The 18,869-nt window shown below is 50.7% G+C and overlaps 3 protein-coding genes across 3 annotated transcripts in view; 1 reads left to right on the forward strand and 2 right to left on the reverse strand.

The window, feature by feature from the left end:
* The window catches only part of CDK5RAP1 (CDK5 regulatory subunit associated protein 1), an 81,563-nt gene extending 73,834 nt beyond the window's left edge, over positions 1-7,729 (forward strand). Inside the window, exon 15 of the transcript XR_002082511.2 lies at positions 7,653-7,729. The gene's annotated coding sequence lies outside the window, so the exon portion shown is untranslated. The remainder of the gene's footprint in view (positions 1-7,652) is intronic.
* The window catches only part of LOC109272557 (vomeromodulin-like), a 286,851-nt gene that overhangs the window by 26,052 nt on the left and 241,930 nt on the right, over positions 1-18,869 (reverse strand). The gene's annotated exons all lie outside the window — the stretch shown is intronic.
* Positions 103-18,822, reverse strand: LOC128773479 (uncharacterized). The gene is given in 16 exon segments (XM_053890345.1): positions 103-224; positions 2,471-2,550; positions 4,558-4,621; positions 6,600-6,645; positions 6,881-6,948; positions 7,975-8,127; positions 9,114-9,167; positions 11,822-11,953; positions 11,955-12,005; positions 12,783-12,868; positions 13,301-13,364; positions 13,461-13,545; positions 14,280-14,411; positions 15,754-15,858; positions 16,959-17,175; positions 18,714-18,822. Coding segments are annotated over 16 exon segments (1,479 nt in total). The 3' UTR covers positions 103-191.

An 18,869-nucleotide genomic window follows, 5' to 3' on the forward strand; every position in this document is an offset into this window, starting at 1 on the left:
CATTAAGCATTTCGGGGGGGCCTTGCCATCTCCTAGAACCCCGTAGCAAACTCAGAACCAGACTCTTTCTCAAGCAAGAATCATCTTTATTGCAGCTGAGATTTTCCATTGTGACAGCAGCCACTCTTGTACTCTCAAGGGTCCAGAGCACTTGTGGCTGAGGAGAGGGACTGGCCCTCGGTAAGAACCGGCTATTCGTCTGGAACAGTCAGCAGCACATAACCCTGTGGGTAGAAGCAGGGAGGGGTATCCTACCTGTCCTCACTGCCCGGCTCTCCCTGAGGTGGCTCAAGCTATCTTGGGAGGGGTTCTATGTATCCTAAGGACACAACTTTCCCTGTTGGCAAGAAGGCAGAGTCAGGGACAGACTGGACAAGGGGTTAGAGCAGAGGGGACGAACGGTCTTGGGAATGTTTGTGAAGGAAGGAACAGATCACTCTTTGGAGCTCTTCTGAAAACCTATGTATCAAGATGCCTCTAATGTTTCTGATGCATTGGGGTTCATCCTGCTGGGTCACCCTGAGGTGGGTCTCTCATCCAGCTAGAGCCCTCCACCTGCTCCCACCCACTATGCCCAACCCATGCTGCTGGAATCCATCTGCTCCTGCATCTGTTTTTCCACCAGAAGGGGAGCTCCTGAAGGTTTCAGGGACGGGATGTGACTCATAGCTTTGTCTTGGCATCATCCAGCACATGGCCAGGCACAGAGCAGCCGGTGATATATATTAGTGGAGTGAATTAGTGATAGCGAATGAATGAGGGAGCGGTCAGGGCAGCTATGTAAGGATGTGCAGATTGTGCACTGTCCCACTCCAGGTGCTGTCGTTCATATAAGCTACTGTATGAGTGGTGCATCTTGGAGTTGTGTAATATGTAACTGGCACAACAGTGCAAGGCAGCCTAGAAGTGAATCGACAAGTTAACCCATGAGCCCACCTGCTGCCCTGACCCCCACCTTGTCTCCATAGGTCTGGTTATGTGAGAGCTGCTGGGCTGTGCTTGCACTTTGCCATTTTTGGCATTCAGAACTATAGAGGGGCCCCTGTTGTCCTGGCCCTCCTTGCCCAGAGTTGTGGCATCATTTCTGGAGCAGCTCCAGCCCCTGGATTACCTGAAGTAGGTCTTCCAGCCTCGACCTAGGGTCATCCTGGGCTCACCCTTCCTACCAGGGCCACCCTGGCTTGGGTGGGGTCTAGGGGAGGGGTCTGAGGGTGGAATGGGGGAGTAGCACAGGCCAGGGGCTGGGGTTTTAGGAGACAAACTGCTGCTGTCTCCTCCTACCCTCCTGCACAGTAACATCTGGTTCTTGAAAGCAGATTTCTAGTGTCTCCTGAATGTCAGGACCGGGAATTAGGCGTCCTGGGTCCAGAACTGGGCATAAGTTGAGGGTCCTGAAGCTCAAACTTTATGTCTGGGGTGGTGGGTCACGCTCTGTCAACGGTCAGAGTAGGGCTGGGTGAAATCAGTGATCCTAATAGTTGTCGTGTTTCTGAAGGGAACCTTGATTTCCAGCGCCTATCTTTATCTCCATTTGACAGATGGAGACAGCAGGCTGAGAGAGGGGCAGTGGCTTGCCTGACACCACATGGCCAGCAGGTTCCATGTGGTTCTCTCTCTGCTTTGCCCCTAGAGCCCCTTCCTGCACTGCTATTTAAGAGTGGGAATCTTGTTAAGGTGGGAAACAAAGAAATGAAGGGCATCTCTAAACTCTGCCCCTTCCCACCAACCCCATCTGCCTCTTCTCAGGTTCACCTTCCAGAGGGAAGGGGCGAGTGCCAAGGAGGCAGGGTGACCCCTGGGGCAGACTCAGAGCTGGCAACCCCCTTGGCAGCACGTCCGTGGTTCCTCTGCTGGTTTTCTCAGCCCTGTGGTCTGTGGCCCCATCTTACCTCCCTGGCATTTAGCCAGCCTTGTGCCGGCCCAGGTTCCCACCCTCTGGCAGTTCACAGAGAGCAGGTGCCAGAGGCAACAGCCCTTTTCGCGGGGTTAGGCCACCTGAGCTCTAGGGTGGTAGGTGGTCCTGGCTAAGGATAAAGGCTTTGAAATCAGATAAACCCTGGTTGGAACCCTGGCTCTCCTGTGCTAGGCAAGTTTCTTTGCGTTTCTGAGCTTTAGCTCCCTCTCTTGTAAAATGGGAGAAATCATAGCATCGACTTCATGGAACTAATTGTGAAGACCACCTATGTGAGGCATTGAAGCTCTCAGGATGCCTAGGGCTTGGCTCCCTGAGGGATTCATGGAACCCCTTGGGGCCTCAGTTTCCTCATCTGTATATGGGGCATCACATCCAGGATGGCTATGAGATGGTGAGATAAGGGAGGTAGAAGGCTTGCCTCATTGAGTGCCTCCTCTGCCTGAGCCTCAGCTTCTGCCCCTGCAGGATGGGGACAAAGCACCTGTAGGGCTCCAAGACCCTTCTAGCTCTGACCTCCCCCGGCTGTCTCAGGAAGCTCTTTTTCTCAGCATTTACCTTGGAGGGCTCCACTTGGGCCTGGTCGAAGGAGATACCCTTGACGTTGGGCAGCGGGAGGTCTTGTTCTCTGAGCAGCTCTGTGAGAGGTATGGGTAGGGGAGCTCAGTGCCCTGGCAAGCAGAGGTGTCTGTGGGTGCAGGGCAAGGGCGGGGAGGGCCCGGGCCAGCTGACCCCTGGCTGCTCCACTGTTCAGAACAGGGAAAGGACTTGGTGTATCCCCTTTCTCCTCTCCTTCCTCAGGGGACATCATCCTCTCTCAGGCAACCCCACTCTAGAAAACCGGGGTCCCTAAACAGCTTTTCTACCCATTCATTAAAAATCTATCTTGAGAGAATTTCTTCTAGAATATATTCAGGAACTATGAACACATTCTTGTGAAGATAGGCTTCTTAGCAGCATTTTAAGGAATGTGCGGTTTGTTGAAGGCATCTTAGGAACGTCTTAGTGAATTTCATTCTTGTTTAATTGAGGAACATTGCTGAAACAATGTTTGTCCTCCTAAAAATGCTAAAATGTTGGCAGAAACAGAAAATGTCTCAGAAAAAGGTTAGAAACAAGTCAGTAAAAACTGAAAAATCAACCTTAAAACACTAGGGATTTGGTTGTATGATAAGAAAATATCCATTAAATATATCAAAGAAAATATTCATGAATATACTCATTTATTAAATATATGAAAGGTAGTCCTTAGAGTAAGTTTTTGGTAAGTTGGTAAATGGTGAAGTTGGAGAATTTTGCAAATTGAGTTTCAAAGAACTAACCATTTGGCCTGTTGAGTTTCTGAGTTTCTGACTTGAGAGCCTGGCGTGGGCCCTTCCTGCCCCCTCCTTTGCACTGACCAGCCCTTATCTCATCCCGGCCCCTCATCATCACTCTGGGGCCCTTGCTGGCCCAATGTGTATTCCAGCCCAGTTAGGTGCAGAGCAGGATGGAGGAGGAGGGACAGGTGCCTCTGGTGTCCTTTCTGTTCCCTGATCTGCAGATGCCTTCTCATCAGCCTCCCAGCTCCCAGCCTCTGGACGCCTCCTCATTTCAATCCTGTCTGTGTTGGGACCAGATGATCCTGACTGCAGCACAGGCTTTTGTGAATCTCTCCTCTGCCAATTCTCTTATCCTCAGGCTGCTTCTTGCAGCCAGTTTTCCTGTATTTCCTGAGTGGGTTTGGCCCTGCTCCTTTTTGCCTTGTAGGGGAGGTTTGGACAGGACCCCAGTGTGAATGGCACCCCTGGCATTGTGCAACACACAAGGCCTGGATGTTCAGACTCTGCAAGACTATGTAGGCTTCTTGAACCAGACTTAGCTCCTGGGTCATCTTGATGCTCGCCATAGGTCTCTTTGGTCCAGGACGAAGATACACTTATTGAATGAACTGCCGGTGGTAGGCACCGGCTAGGTGAGGTTGCATCCTTGCCCACCCGGACCCTTTTTCTGCCTGCCTTGCCGGGCCTTTCATCACCGCTGTTCCTCACCTTTAATAGGTCTCCCTCCTTGAGCACAGATTTACCCACTTTATGCCCAGAACTTTCCCTGGCTATCACAGGTCACAGAATGATGCGAAACCCTTCAGCCCAGCCAGGATTTGAGCTCCTCTAGCCTCGCCCTCTAGCCTCACTCTGGAGTCCTGACATAACTCCTCAAGTTGGAGCATAGAGAGAAGCCCATGGAAAGGAGATGAAATGCCAGAGTTCTGGGCTCAGCTCTGCCAGAGACTTGCTGTGTGACCTTGGGAAAGTCATTTTATTCTACTGAACCCAAATGCAAAAAAGGAGGCTGAGCCAGGTGATTTCTCAGAAGTGCGTAAGGTCCGAACTGGTTACCTTGCATGTACTAGCAGGGTCCACGCAAGGTACACTAGCTGGCAGAGAATGGGGGGGAGCACACCCGGGCCCTTTCCGGCACCCCCATTGGCCACACTCCAAATTTCAGTCTCTACCCTGCCTCCATCTGCCTTGCCCAAGCACAGTTCTTAGCCAACCCCAGGGGACAAGGCAGAAGCCAGCTGTCTGCGCAGAGTTCTAGACACAGGTGATGCAGCTCCAGGCCGCATGGTGTATGGGCATGAGAAGAAACCCAGTGGGGCTCACCGTTGTGATGGGGCAAAAATACCCTGTTCAGAAGCTCTAAGAGAAAGGCCTCCATACGTTTTTCCTACAACAGATGAAAAAGAAACAGGAAGGTCACTTCGGCTGGGCTGGCAGATTCTGACCACGGGAATGGGGCATCTCCAGTGTACAGGTGCCCACAAGAGATCAGGAGTAGTCCAGGGGACTCCATTTTTAAAGGGCACTGGGGCCAGATGACCAGATAGTGAAGGGCCTAGGGAAAGTTGAGGGGCCTGAAAAAGAGTTACACTCATCCTAGGTCACTGGGACTGTCTTCATATCTCTGCAGGGTAGCCCAGGGGAAGAGGAAATAGGTTGAGCCAGAGGAAACCCACGGCCAGAGCTTCACAGGTACCAACTTTGGGTCCGTCCAAAGAGGACCTCTCCAATGCTGAGACCTGTCTGGTGATGGGGCAGGAATTGTCTCACTGAGATAGCAAACCTCCTGTTACTAGGGATGTTCATGCAGTTAAAGAGGTTGATCAGAGCTGCTCCAACCCATTTGGAGAGATTGGAAAAGGACTCCCTTTCTTTAAGACTCTTTCCCCATGTATTGGGACACTGTTATAAACATATTCATAATTATCTATGATGTGGGTGGCTTGTACACTGCACAACCTGTACAACCATACACAGCAGCCCTGGTCTGGATAACTGCCCTCTGATGATGTCACAGAAGGGATCCCTGACCTGGGAGGATGATCTTCAGGACCTTTCAAGGCTGGGATTCTATGCAAGTAAGGCCAGAGCAAGGCCTAATATAGCAGGGCTAATCATTCTGAAGTGTTTCCCGATACATGTTCAGCCCTTTCATTTTGTTGTTTTTCCATCTTGCAGCCTTCCCCCATTAAGGACTGGCCCATGAGGTTCACTGTCTTGTGGAAGCGAAGGATGGTGGAACCAGTGCCCCAAGGCTAGGGAGGGCCCAGACATGTCACACTATAGCAGAAACCCCTCACTGCTACATGGGGACCCAGGTGGCACAGGTGGCTCAGGATGCTATGCTGGGAATCCCAGGGGAGTAGAAACCCAGAGAGGAGACACACAGCCATGTTGGGGGTGCAAACGGAATGTTCTCTCAAAGGAGGCTGTTTTCATCCTATAGAGGAGGAGGTGCCCTTAAAAATCTGGGCATCATCCTGGATACCTCTCTCAGTCCTTTCCCACATCTACTCCAGCAGGAAGTCCTATCGGGAATATGTCCTGCACCCAGCCACTGCCCTGGCTGCCACCTGCCTCATCAAGCCTCTGCATTGTTCTACCAGTCTGCTCAATGGCCTACCTGCCTCCACTCCAGGCCCCTCCAGACTGCTCCTTCTGTGTTCCATCAGCTTTTATCTCACTCTGGAAGAGCCAGCTTCCCACTAGTAGGCTCTACTCACTCTACAACCTCCCCTCAATCCCTCTGATCCAGCTACCCTGGCCCCCTTGTTGTTCCCTGAACCAGGGGCACACCCCTCTCTGCCTTGGGGCCTTGGGGCCTCTCTTTGCCATGTCCCCACAGCGCTCTCCCTCACCTCCTCCAGTCTTTTCTCAAACACTTACCTTCTCAGTGAGGCCTTCCCCAACCTTCCTTTTTAGTTTTACCTTCACCTGCACTCCTGATGCACATCCCCTCTTCCTACTTTTTCTTTTCCACAGTATGATCACTTGTGTACATAGTCTACAGTTTTACTCTGCTCATTGCTTCTTATCTGACCTCACCCTGCTAGAATGTACGTTCCATGAAGGCAGGGTCCTTTGCTTTGTTCACTGACATATCCCAAGTACCTAAGTCAAGTCTGGGCACATCATAGGTGCTCAGTAGGTATTTGTTAAGTGTTTGAAAGAATGAAGTGGACAAGTTTAAGTTCTGGGGGCTCCCCTGACCCCAGGGGGTGTGGGGACTCCAGGGCAAGATGAGATCAGTGATAGAAAGTGAGTGAGGCTTTCAACTTCCTACATCAGTGACTCAGGGCCTTTTTCTGGGCCTGCTGATGGGTCCTTCAGGACCATGGAGAGGCCAAAGTTTAGGAGAGACTCACCTGCTTTGCAAGGCCGGCGGGATAAGGGCCCAGGGTGACTGTGGTGCTACCAGAGAAAAGAGATCACCCTTTCAGATCACGGCAGCTGCTTGGGGGTGCAGTGGTCAGTGAGCTCCAGTTACAACACCCCCTCCCTCCTTTCCTCCCTCCCTCTTATCCACTACTCCGTGTGCTGACAGCAGGCATGGAAATGCACCCCTTGACCACCCCCCCCACCCCCGCCTACTTCTCTGCCAGTCATTCTTATTTCTTCTGAACATGCAAAACCAAAAAAACATTACCTGCTTGGAGTGAACTGGAGTTTTAATTCCTGATTTCTCGAGGAAAACACAGCCTTTGAAAGGAGATTCTATGGGAGTTGAAATTAGGTCAGAAGAGGAGAGGAAATTATGTTCCAGCCAGAGGGATACCCTTCACCCCGACTCCCGTGAATGCTTGTCCAGGGCTGGCCCCTCTCACTGGTCCTTTCCCTGCTGCCCCAGATGCTGGTCATGTGTGTTCAGACCATGTGTGTGGGTGGTGCTGTGGGAGAGGGCACTCATGGTGTCAGGTCTTCCTGGAGGCCAGGGGAGGCTGGGGCTGGGCACAACGCAGGGAGGCTCAGCCCAGGGAAGGGAAAGCCTTTTGCAATGAGTCATTTGGCCATTGAGTCACTGTTGCTGGAAGCCAGAGGACTCCTTGGTTTTGAGGGGGTTGTCTATTGGCCTTAAGTCACACAGTCACCTTATAGACCGGAAATAGTTCTTCTCACTACCAGTCAGAGATGACAAATTTCTTGACCACAGAGTCATGCCAACTAAGATTCTAGGGTCCTGTGTGTGTACTGGATGCTGCTGGGCTTGCCTATTGGGGGGGGTCCCCCACCCCCCATATGTCTGAGGTACCTTCCCAATTTTAAGGTCTGTGGAATGGGAAATAGGAATCCCAAGGGGGCTCAGAAGAGAGAAGTTGAAATTTTGGGGGAAGCTGTGTTTCCCCAGAAATAGAGTAGACAACACAGATATGTTTAGCCTCTTATGAACTGTTTTTCTGATCTTTCTCCTGGTTTTGCAGACAAGGGCTTTTGAGGCAGCCATGTCCAGGGAAGGCAGAAGACTTAACAACTACCTACAAGGCACTGAGCAGAAGGTATTGGAGGCAAAACCCTTTAGTTGTTGAGGAGGTCTTTGGGGAGCACTGGGAGCCACACAGGGGAGCAAGTGTTAATTGTAATGTTTTGACAACAGGTGCATGCATCTATTTGGGTGTGGACCGATCGAATATTAGCAGGCAACACAATGGTGAGTTTTGCAGCTGCCTCAGTCACCCGGTCCCGGAGGGGCCCCCAAGTGGACCCAGGCCCCCTGAGGAACAAATAATTTCAAGGCTTACTCACCCAGGAAAGTGAGACAGAGGAGGTGTTGCTGGTCCCCAGCAGGACCAGCGAGCCCGGCTGGGTGACGGTGGCTGTGTGGCCATCAATGTGGACGGTGGGAGGGTCGGGGGTACTGATGGTCAGTCTCACAGTTCCTCTGGACTGCTTGGAAGTCTGAATGAGGTTAAAGCAGAAAAGGTGCAGGCAGGTACAGAGAATGGAGTTCCTTAGTTCCCGGCTTGGAAGAATGGGAACAAGATCGTCTTAGGAGCCAGGGTGTCTGAAGTTTCATTCTAGCTCTGCAGCAACTTGCTGCATGACCTTGACCTTGGGAAGTTTACTTAACCTCCTTGAGCTCCTTTAAGGTGAGATTACATCCTCTGCTTCCTGGGCGTGCATGGCAGGTAAGAACATAAATGTTGGAGCAAGAATCCCAGCTCCACCGCTTGTAAGCTGTGTGGCCTGAGACAAGTCTCTTAATCTCTCTGTTTTCCTAGTTGGTAAATGAGAATAATCGTTCCTACTCCACAAGGTTGTTGTGGGGATTAGATGAATTCATTCATGTGGAGTACTTAGAATAGAGCCCAGCACCTAGTAATGCTGTTGTTTTCTATTACTGTTTGTTCATCCGATGCCATGTTCTAAGAGCCTTTGGAGAAAGGACACTGAGCATGGATTTTGGAGTCCAGGACTGGCTTCAAATCCTGCTTCTGCCACTGACTGAGTGATATGAGCTTGAGCAACTGGATTCACCTTTCTGTGCCTCAGTTTGCTCACATAGGAAAATGGGCTGAAGTGCGGGGAATCTGAGGATTATGTTGACGCAGGTGGAGGAGCCTGGCACATAGTCACTGCTCACTGTTGTCTCCGTGTGCACATCTGGCTGCCTTAGCAGGGGCAGGGGCCCGTTCAGTAGCGAGTCATAACGCCAGCCTCCTGGCCATGGGCACCTGGGCGGGGCGATGAGCTAAGTGCCTTACTTGAACCAACCCCCCCAACCCTCACAGCACCAGTGGAATAGGTGCAGTGGTTTTTGGAGTCCACAGTAGGAAACTCTGGCCAAATGGAACATGCTTACGTGGCCCAATCCTGCCCCCATCCCAGACTCTTTCCTGAGATCCTGGCCCTGGTGCGGGAGGGGAAGCCGGTGACACACCCACCTTGGGCTCCCGCTCCAGCTCTCTCAGTGACAACAGTTCAATGAGGTCGGCAGCCTGGAAAAAGGGCAAACCGCGTGTTGGCCTTTAGAATCCCGTAGCTCTGTTCTGGAAAGGTTAACTTTATTGTTTCAGTGATTTTCCCTTTCCATGTTTTACTGTGAAAATTTCCGCACATGCAGCAGAGTTGAAAGGATTTCAACATTTGTATACTTATCACCTAGATTCTTCAGTTAACATTTTCCTATACTTGCTTCATTATATTTCTATCCATCTAGCCATACTCCATTGGTTCCTGAAAATCATAAATCATGATGGAAAGCAGTACAAAAACGTATAAAGGGGACAAGTCTACACCAACACCTCTTCCCCTTTTCCTCCAAATCCTATTTTCAGGGGTAACCAGTGTTGGCATTTGGGAGTACATCCTGTTTTCTACACACATATAAACATGCATAGTAGAGAATATTCTCACCATGCAGTCCTGCGCCTTATTTTTTTTTTCTCTCAGTATCAGTACATATAGAACCAACCCCATTCTTTTTTCCCCCCTGAATTCTTTACTTGTATTTTTATTTTTTAATTTACATCTAAGTTAGTTAGCATATAGTGCAATAATAATTTCAGGAATAGAATAGTGATTCACCCCCTACGTATAACACCCAAGGCTCATCCCAACAAGTGTGTTCCTTAATGCCCCTTGCCCATTTAGCCCATCCCCCCCCACAACCCCTCCAGCAACCTTCAATTTGTTCTCTATATTTAAGTCTCTTATGTTTTGTCTCCCCTCCTGTTTTTATATTATTTTTGCTTCCTTTCCCTTGTGTTCATCTGTTTTGTATCTTAAATTCCACATATGAGTGAAGTCATAGGATATTTGTCTTTTTCTGACTGACTGATTTTGCTTAGCATAATACCTCCGGTTCTATCCACGTAGTTACAAATGGCAAGATTTCATCCTTTTTGATTGCCGCGTAATACTCCATTGTATATATATACCACATCTTCTTTAACCATTCATCTGTCGATGGACACTTGGGCCCTTTCCATACTTTGGCTATTGTCAACAGCACTGCTGTAAACATTGGGGTGCATGTGCCCCTTCGAAACGGCACACTGTATTCTTTGGATAAATACCTAGTAGTGCAATTGCTGGGTCATAGGGTAGTTCTAGTTTTAATTTTTTGAGGAACCTCCATACTGTTTTCCAGAGTGGCTGCCCCAGTTTGCATTCCACCAACGCCATTCTTTTTGACAGCTGCATAGTATTCCACCATGTATGACCATAACCAGACTCCTTTTTACCAATTTGTCATTGATGAACACCTAGGTTAACTTTATTTTTTGCCCTATCCCAAGTGAAGCTACAAAGCGCACCCTTGCATATGTACCCTTGCCCACTGGGGTAAGAATTCCTGTGGGCATGGAATTACAATGCTCACCTACAATTATCTCAGTGCTCACTTACAACTGTCTCCCCAGCGTGGGGACACCTGGCTCTACTCCTGATCCCACTGCTGGGTCATCTTGGGCAAGTCTCTTTCCCTATCTGGGCCCTGGTTTCCTCATGTAAAAAAATGGAGCAGTAGCATTAGATCTCTTCTAGACACAGATCTTAGGGTTTTGTGTTTCAGTGTTTATGGAGCACCCACTGCATGCTGTAGACATGTTCACCATCCGTAGTCTGTGTCCTCGAATGGGGGAGGCAGTGCACACACAAAGTTAAATAAATAAACACATGTGTGTGTATTTGTCAACATATGACCTTGCATATGTAACTTTACTCATACACATGCCCAGTGTGATCAGCGTTTTGAAGGGAAAAGCACAGAAAGAGAGGGGAAGTGGGGCGAGGAGGGGGAAGGCCTATTCTGCATATTTAGACGTGGTGGTCAAGGAGGGGCTCTCTGAGGAGATGACATTTGCACTGAGGCCAACGGTGGAAGGAAGAATGTTCCAGGCAGTGAGCCCAGCAGGTGCAAAGGCCCTGAGGTGGGCACCAGCTCAGCCAGTGTGGTTGGAGTGGAGTAGGTAAGGGGACAGAGCTGGAGAAATGGGCAGGGGGTTGCAGAGAAGAGACTGGATGTTATTCAGAGTGTGCTGAGTTGCTGCTTGGGGCTTTTAAGCAGTGATGTATCTGGATTTCCCCCTCATTGGTCTCTTCATTGACCCTGGCAATTTGCTCTTATTGCAGATCTCTATATGTATGCCTCCTTGTCACCATTCGGGCCACCTCCTCATAGATGTCTTTACTGACTAGAGTGTCCAGGGTAGCCCTGTCATTTCCACTAGTCGCTTGCTGACCCAGTGCTCTTATTATAAACAAGATAAATTATTTTATTTATCTGACTGTTTTCTTGTTCAGTTTCTATTCTCCCACTTGACTTTGAGCTTTATAAGGCCAGGGACGCTGGGTGCACAGGGCCTAGCACATAGTAGGCCTTCAAGAGCGATTTGTGGCATGAGTGAATGGATAAGTGTTATGAAGAGAGGAGCAATAAAGGGACCTGGGTGTTCAAGGAAGACTTCCTAGAGGAGGGGATTTCCATGCTGGGTTCTGAGGGCTGAAGAGGAGTTCTCCAGGGAGGTCCAGAGAGAGGAAGTGACTTACCTAGGTCCCCCAGAAAGGCACTTCTGCCAGCTGGATCTTGGTTTCTTCATGTGAAAAGCAAAGCAATAAAGTTATATACTCCCCTTTCTTGAGCACTCACTTTGGAGTCCTGGGGGTCCACATGGATCTCCTTGCTGGTGTAGAGGCAGGACAGGATGTCATTGTAGACTTCTAGCCCAAAAGCGAGGTCTGCCATGCTGCCTTGGGCTAATTTTGGAAGGGGTTGGGGGGGTCAGGTGGTCAGGCCTTCGGGGTCTCTGGCCTGGGCTGCAGGGCGTCACAAGCTTCAGAAAAAGGAAGGAGGAAGGAGAAATTCAGTGCGAACAGCTTCTCTGACCAACAACCGATTATAGCTATAACCGATACCACAGGCTCACTATGTGCTAGGCAGTGCTGAACACTTATGTGCACAATCTCATTTCGACCTTACAGCGGTGCCGTGAGATGGGAACTATTACTGTCCCCATTAGACAGGTGGGGAAACTGAAGCCCAGAGGGGTGAAATGACTTACTCAATGTCCTACAGACGGTAGGTAGAGCTACATTTTGAACACACGAGCTCCTATTTTTCGCTTCTCCCTCTTCCGACCCCATTCCCTTCTCTGTGCCTTTGTTAACAGCACCTCCTTCCTATCCACTCAAATCCTTCCTGTCCACCTGACCTACTACCTCTGACAGGCCCTTTTCTGGGCCTCAGTTTCCCCATCTGAGGAATCTCTTCCAGCTGGGTGTTGCATATAATTCTGCACCCACGAACTGCCCCACTTACCCTTTTGTTGGAGTCTCATCCCCGCTCACAGCACCTGTAGCCTTGTGGCCTCTCTTGCTCTCCAGGGTTCAAGTGGGCCTCAGCACAAGCTCCCGAGGGCAGGGGTCCACCAGCTCTCCCCTTCTTTCTCCCTCCTTCCCTCTCCTTCTCCTCTTTTGCCTACCACCCTTACCTGTGGCCTCTCTGTATGCCTCCCATCCAGAGAAGGCCATCTCACTTTCCTCTTTGCCCATCCTCCCCTAGGCTAGTGGGTGTCCCGGGAGGGTCTGCCCTAGCCAGGGTGCTGGCTCGCCTGGACTTTCATCAGGATGGCCTCCTCCGTGAACTCCGTGGTGGTGACATAGTACTGGAAGTCTTCTGGGCTTGAGATGGTCGGGGCTGCAATGGGAAAATGAAAGTAGGACCCCGCTTGCCCTGCGGGAGGGTGAAACGGTGTGGAGAGGCAGTGAAGCAGGCAGAAATTGAACTTCTCTGCTCAGATTTAAGTTCTTGTGGGCTAGGCCTGTGCCTCTTGTAACAATGAACATTTATTGAGCGGTAACTTTGTGCCGGGTTATATGTATTATTGCAGCAGTCCACTCTGTGGGTCTGGGATTAGTCCCACTTTACAGGTTGGGAAACTGAGGCTCCGGGGGAAAATGACTTGCCCAGGTCATGAGGCACAGTGCCCTTTTTCTCCCCCACTGAAAAGTAGGCTCCCTGCAGCTAGGCTTTGTTTGGTTTCCTGTCCTGTTCTCAGAGCCCAGAACGGTTCCTGGCACACAGTTAGGGGGATGGAAGTTAAGCCGCTTTCTCGGCCATTCTACGTACGCAGAGTGAGGTGTAGCAGGCCTTCCAGCAGTGAGTTGAGCAGGGTCGTGGCCAGGGGGCACACCTGCAGGGAAGGCACGATGCGGTCCTTGTCAAGTTGAGAGGCTCTTTCTGGGGTCACACCCCTCTCCCAGGAGGCAGACGAGGGTGAACAACTTACTATCTTCTGTAGGAGGAAGGGCAGTGCCTTATCTAGGGTACTCGTCACCAACTCCAGAGCTCCGTTTGCCAGGAGGGGGTCCATTCTAGTGGTGGGGGAGAGCAGGTGGGATCTGAGACACCATGGAAGGGGAGACTGAGGCCAGAGGCGGGAATCCAGGGCAGGGCCGATGGGCTTGTGTAACATGGAGTGGCTGCCTCCTTCCCCACTTGGTGTCTCTCTTCTCCTTCCCCAACCCCACCCTTTCTTTTTCTGTTTTATCCCTCTCTTGCCTTCTTGCTTTCTATCTCCATGACTTCCTCGTCTTTACTTTTTCCTTATTGTCCCTCTCTGCTTCTGTCTCTTCATTTCCTCTCTGATAAAGGTCTCTGGGATTTTTGAGGAGGGAGAGTCATGGAAAACTTCCTGGAGGAGGTGGTTTTGTGCTAAGGTTACCTCAGCACATAGATCAGCTCATCTTTTCCTCACCCCCACCCCCTGCTGGGTGGATTCTGTGGACAATTTCATTTTACTGGTGAGGAAACAGGCTCTAAAAGTCATATAGCTTGTTCAGGGTCCCCGAGTTAGGAAGCAGCCAAGCTGAGGTTTGACCTGGTTGGATGCCCGCTCTCAGCCATGACATTCAGTGTGGAGAGAGGAAATGCTGATGGATGGTGTGTGCAGCTCGGAGCCTTGCAGATGACCCTGTCCCTGATGCCCTTGGTCACCCAGAGAACTAGGCTGGGGAAAAGCAGCCCCCACAGGGAGTCTGCATGAAGGTTGGGAAGTCCTGGCACTCCCTCCTGGCCAGTGGTAGTGCAGGTGTGGGCAGGTACTCACTGCTCCAGAACCTTGATGCTGAGGTATCCTGGTGGGGTGTGGCACTCCTCGAAGGCCACCTTGGTCTCGTTCCCCATCTGTTCCAGCCGTATCCCAATGCGGATGTTCTTGATGACTTTGAGCCGCAGTATCCTGTAGGGGCAGCAGGTCTAGGCAGGTGCCAAGCCACCACCTGACGTGGAGGCCAGAAGTCACAGGCTGGTGGCCTGCTGCTGCCTGCGGGGCTCAAATGAAAAACTAGGAGACGTCATTAAACATATGGATCCCTCACTTCGGAAAACCTGAAAGATTCGAAAACACCAGCCAGCAGGACAATCACCTGGGGCTGAAGGTGACCTTGACATGGGCCACAGGTGCTCCAAGTGCTACAGTCCCCACGAGGCCAAGAGTTAGGTTGTGTTTTTACTGCACATCACTACAAGGGCGATGATACGTTTATTGTATAGGAGAGAAATATTTCTCTGTGCCCACTTCTCTACCAAAGAAACATTCCTCTGTGCTCACTTCTCTATTAAAAAGGGAAGGTAGACCAAGAAGGCCATATTTTAAAGAAAACCAACAGTGGACATATTCCTAAGGGGCTTTTAAGAATATTTGTTTTGGGGATCCTGGGTGGCTGAGTCAGCTGAGCATCTGATTCTAGATTTTGGCTCAGGTCATGATCCCAGGGTTGTGGGATCGAGCCCCATGTCTGGCTCTGCCCTGGCAGTGTGGAGACTGCTTGGGATTCTCCCTCTCTCTCTCTCTCTGTCTCTCTCTGTCTCTCTCTGTCTCTTTTTCTCTCTCTCTTACTCTGCCCCTCTCCCTCTCTCCTGTGCTCTCTCTCTCTCTGGAAAAAAAAAAAAAAGGAATATTTGTTTCACGTGCAGATACCACCCGTAGCACTCCCTCTGTTGCCCACGGTTTGCAACCCCAGGTCGGCATGATCACCCACACCTTAGTGAGATAGCCAAGCTCTCAGGTCGGCAGTGAACTCTCACAACAGCCAAGGGTAGGAGCATACTTGATCATACCCGTCTTGTAGATGAGGAAACTGAGGCCCAGGGAACAGATGCCCTTGCTCAAGTTGCTTAGATGGTGAGTAGGAGTGGAGTGCAGTTATGCCATACTCTGGAGGTGAGGGTGGCGGGGCTTGAATCGGACCCTCCTCAGATCATGCTGTCAATGCATCTGCATTTTACTCAGATGGGACACATATTCCCTGACTTGGCAGTCCAAGGGTTTTATTTCGGTCTCTGCTTCTGACTCACTGTGTTATCCTGGGTCGGTCCCTCTGCCACTCTGTGCCTCAGTTTCCCCATCAGTGAAAATGGCTTTGAAACAAGCCCGAGTGGAAAGGATTATTATGAGGCTTATGGCGGCAGAGGCAGGAGGCCTTTGCTAGCCCTGCATGGCTGCCTCTTGAGTCATAGCAATGAGGGGTTGGCCTGCCTGGCACTGAGGGGGGTGGGGAGGAAGTGCCCGGTGTACTTACTGCTGGAGCGAGAGGTACAGTTTGGTTCGCAACGTGACCTGCAGCAGGCTGTCGCTCAGGATTTGCAGGGTGATCTCTGGTCCTACGGCATCTTCTACGACCAACCTGTGAGAGGTTTGGGGGGTGTTGGTATGGTCTGCTAAGGCCGCCATGGTTCTGTAGAGTGTGTGTATCTGGGTTGGCTGGAATAGGGATGGACCCCAGGAGGAGCAGGAGCAGGTTTGGGACACCCCCGTCCCCGATCCCAGTCCAGCTGGAGAACAATGGGGCTGTAGTTCCAGCCTACACGTCTTGAAGACCTGGTTGAGTCTCTTCCCTTCTGTGGCCTCAGTATCACCCTCTACAAAATGGGGAGAATGCAGTGGAGGGGCTGTCTATATGCAGTGAGGCTGCCTGAGTTCAAGTATAAGCAATCTGCAAAAGGGAAGCAAGCAGGCAAGACTCAGAAAGCAAGATGGCGGGTGATCTCGCCACCATCCACTGAGGGACCATCTGCCCTGCTGAGCATTCAGGAGGGAGGACGTGAGCCTTCTTCTCCCCTCAGTGACATCAGGTCCCAGCATCTCCCTGAGCTGAGAAGGGCCCAGAGTACTTTTTAAACATCAGATACAAGTTAGTGACTCATCTGGTGCCCACTGGAATCGTCAGCAAACCACCCAGACTGGAAGAGAGGCGTGGAAAAGAGATCCTCACGGCCCTTAGAAGGAAGCAGCTGTGTCCACACCTTCAGTTTGGACTTCCAGCCTCCAGGACTGTGACACAACAAATTCCTGTTGTTTAAGCCACAGCTTGTGGTCCTTTGTTACAGCAGTCCTAACTAACCATACAATCAGAAAACCTTGATTTTGATTAAAACCCTCTTGATTTTTAAATATTGGCAATTCATTACAACATTTTTAACTTTTTAAAGTTAAGATATTTAAAAAAACCACCATGCAAATTTGCAGTACCCAGGTGTAGGCTGAATGTGGGGGTCTGGAGGGCTGCTAGGTGAGATCCTTGATTTAGACCCTGCTTTGGACGATTCTAAGTAGCTTGGAGAGATTTAGAACAATAAAGGTGCACTTGCTATGCATTTTCCAGGCTATAGGGAGCCTCCGGGCCTCCCACCTGCCCAGTCCTCTTCTTGATACAGGAGAACATTATGGCTCAGGGGCGGAGGCTGAAGGGGGAAGAAAGGCCAGAGGCAGCTTCTGCGGACTCACCCGCCCACCTGGAGCAGCTTCTCCAGCAGTGGGAGGCGCTTCCCCGAGAGCAGGTCCCCGACCAGTGACAGATCAAGCCCACTGCTCTTCTTGGAGAGGCCTTCTCTTACAAAGGGCAGGTGGTCCAGGATGGTGACGCCTTCATCTGCAGCCCCCGTCACAGGAATCCCGGCCACGCGGTCCAAGATGTGGTGCTCCGAGAACAGGTCTGAAATGTCTGAGGAGACAAGCCCCTTCTCAAGGTGGGGCTCACCCTTCATTCAGTCATTCAGCAAATGCCCACCAGCATCTGCTCAGAGCCAGTGATTCAATGGTCATTTAGCTCTTCCCCACTCGCACTCTGTCAGTCTGTCTCTCTCAAAATAAATAAGCATTAAAAAAATTTATAAAAAAGGGGCGCCTGGGTGGCTCAGTCTGTTGAGCGTCCGACTCCGGCTCAGGTCATGATCTCACAGTGGGTGAGTTCGAGCCCCATATCCGGCTCTGTGCTGACGGCTCAGAGCCTGGAGGCTGCTTTGGATTCTGCGGCTCCCTCTCGCTGCCCCTTCCCCACTCGCACTCTGTCGGTCTGTCTCTCTTCTCTCAAAATAAATAAGCATTTAAAAAAAATTGAGATGGTCATTTAGCAGCAAGTGCTTACTTTTTTCTTTTCTTTTTTTTTTTTAGAATTTTTTATTTTTAAGTAACCACTACACTCAGCGTGGGGCTTGATCTCACAACCCTGAGATCAAGAGTCTCACACTCCACCAACTGACCCAGCCAGGTGCCCCTAGCAGCAAGTACTTATTAAGTGTGCACTCTCTCTGGGTTCAGGGAACAGGAGCAGTGTGCATTCTAGTATACATTCTAGTGGGAGAGATAGACAACAGCCAAATGCTCAGATAAGCAAACAAGGCAATTTTTGAAAGTAAGTGCTACAAAGAAAAAAAAAAAAACAACGGAGTAGAGTTGGAGCATGACTGGGGTGAATGAAGGTCTATTTTAGACAGAGTGGTCAAGGAAAGCCTCCTTGAGGAGGAGGCATTTGAGCTGAGACCTGAACGAAGTGAAGGAATCCATTATTGCAAGGTCTAGGAGGAGAGCAATGTAGGCTGAGGGAACAGCTTGTACAAAGGCCCTGAGGTGGTAAGGAGTCTAGTGAATTTATGAAACCAAAAGATGGGTGAGGATAGACAGCGGTAAGTAGGGGAGGAGGTGGATGGGCAGTAAGGAGCTCATGGTCAAGAGGGAGAGAGACAAACAGACACATAGACAGGATAAGTGTCATACATCAGGAAAATGCCATAGATGAGGTTTCACCAAAGGGTTGTGGGAGCCCAGAGGAAAGAGACTCCTTCTGCCTGGGGAAACTGGGGGTGTGGGGGCGGGATTCCCATCAGAGGGACTGTTCGAGCTTTTGCCTTACAGGATGAGTCAGAATTCAGCATGTGGGGAAGGAGGGAAAGAGAATTGTAGATAGAAGAAATAGCCCGGGAAGGGAAGGAGGCTGTGAAGTCTATGGGGGTGGTCAGGACAGGTGGCAGCGGAAGAGGCAGGGGATGCAGAGTCTTGAATGCCAAGATGAGGAGCTTGGAGCTTCTCCTGAGGCATGAGAGAGCCACAGCAAGTGTTAGAGCAGGGGAAGGTTGAGGTCAGGTCTGGGTGAAGGAAGGCAAATTCTGCTGCTGGCCATGGGGAGGCTAGATGGTGGTACCATCTCCCACCCCCGCCCTTCCCTGAGCTCTTGCCTCCCAAAGCCCACCCCTTAAATTTTACCTGTTTTCAGCTGATCCTTGCTGATTCGCAGGAGGATCTGATGCCAGGCCCCCCCTTGAGCCTGGGGCAGCAGCCCCCAGCATAGCAGTGACCCCCAGAACAGCAGCATCCTCCCAGTCAGGACCTGTGGACATAGAACTGGAAACCCCAGTGGCC

This window comes from Panthera pardus, unplaced genomic scaffold (genome assembly GCF_024362965.1).
Source record: "Panthera pardus isolate Hobbes unplaced genomic scaffold, ASM2436296v1 HiC_scaffold_25, whole genome shotgun sequence".
Classification (NCBI taxonomy): Eukaryota; Metazoa; Chordata; class Mammalia; order Carnivora; family Felidae; genus Panthera; species Panthera pardus.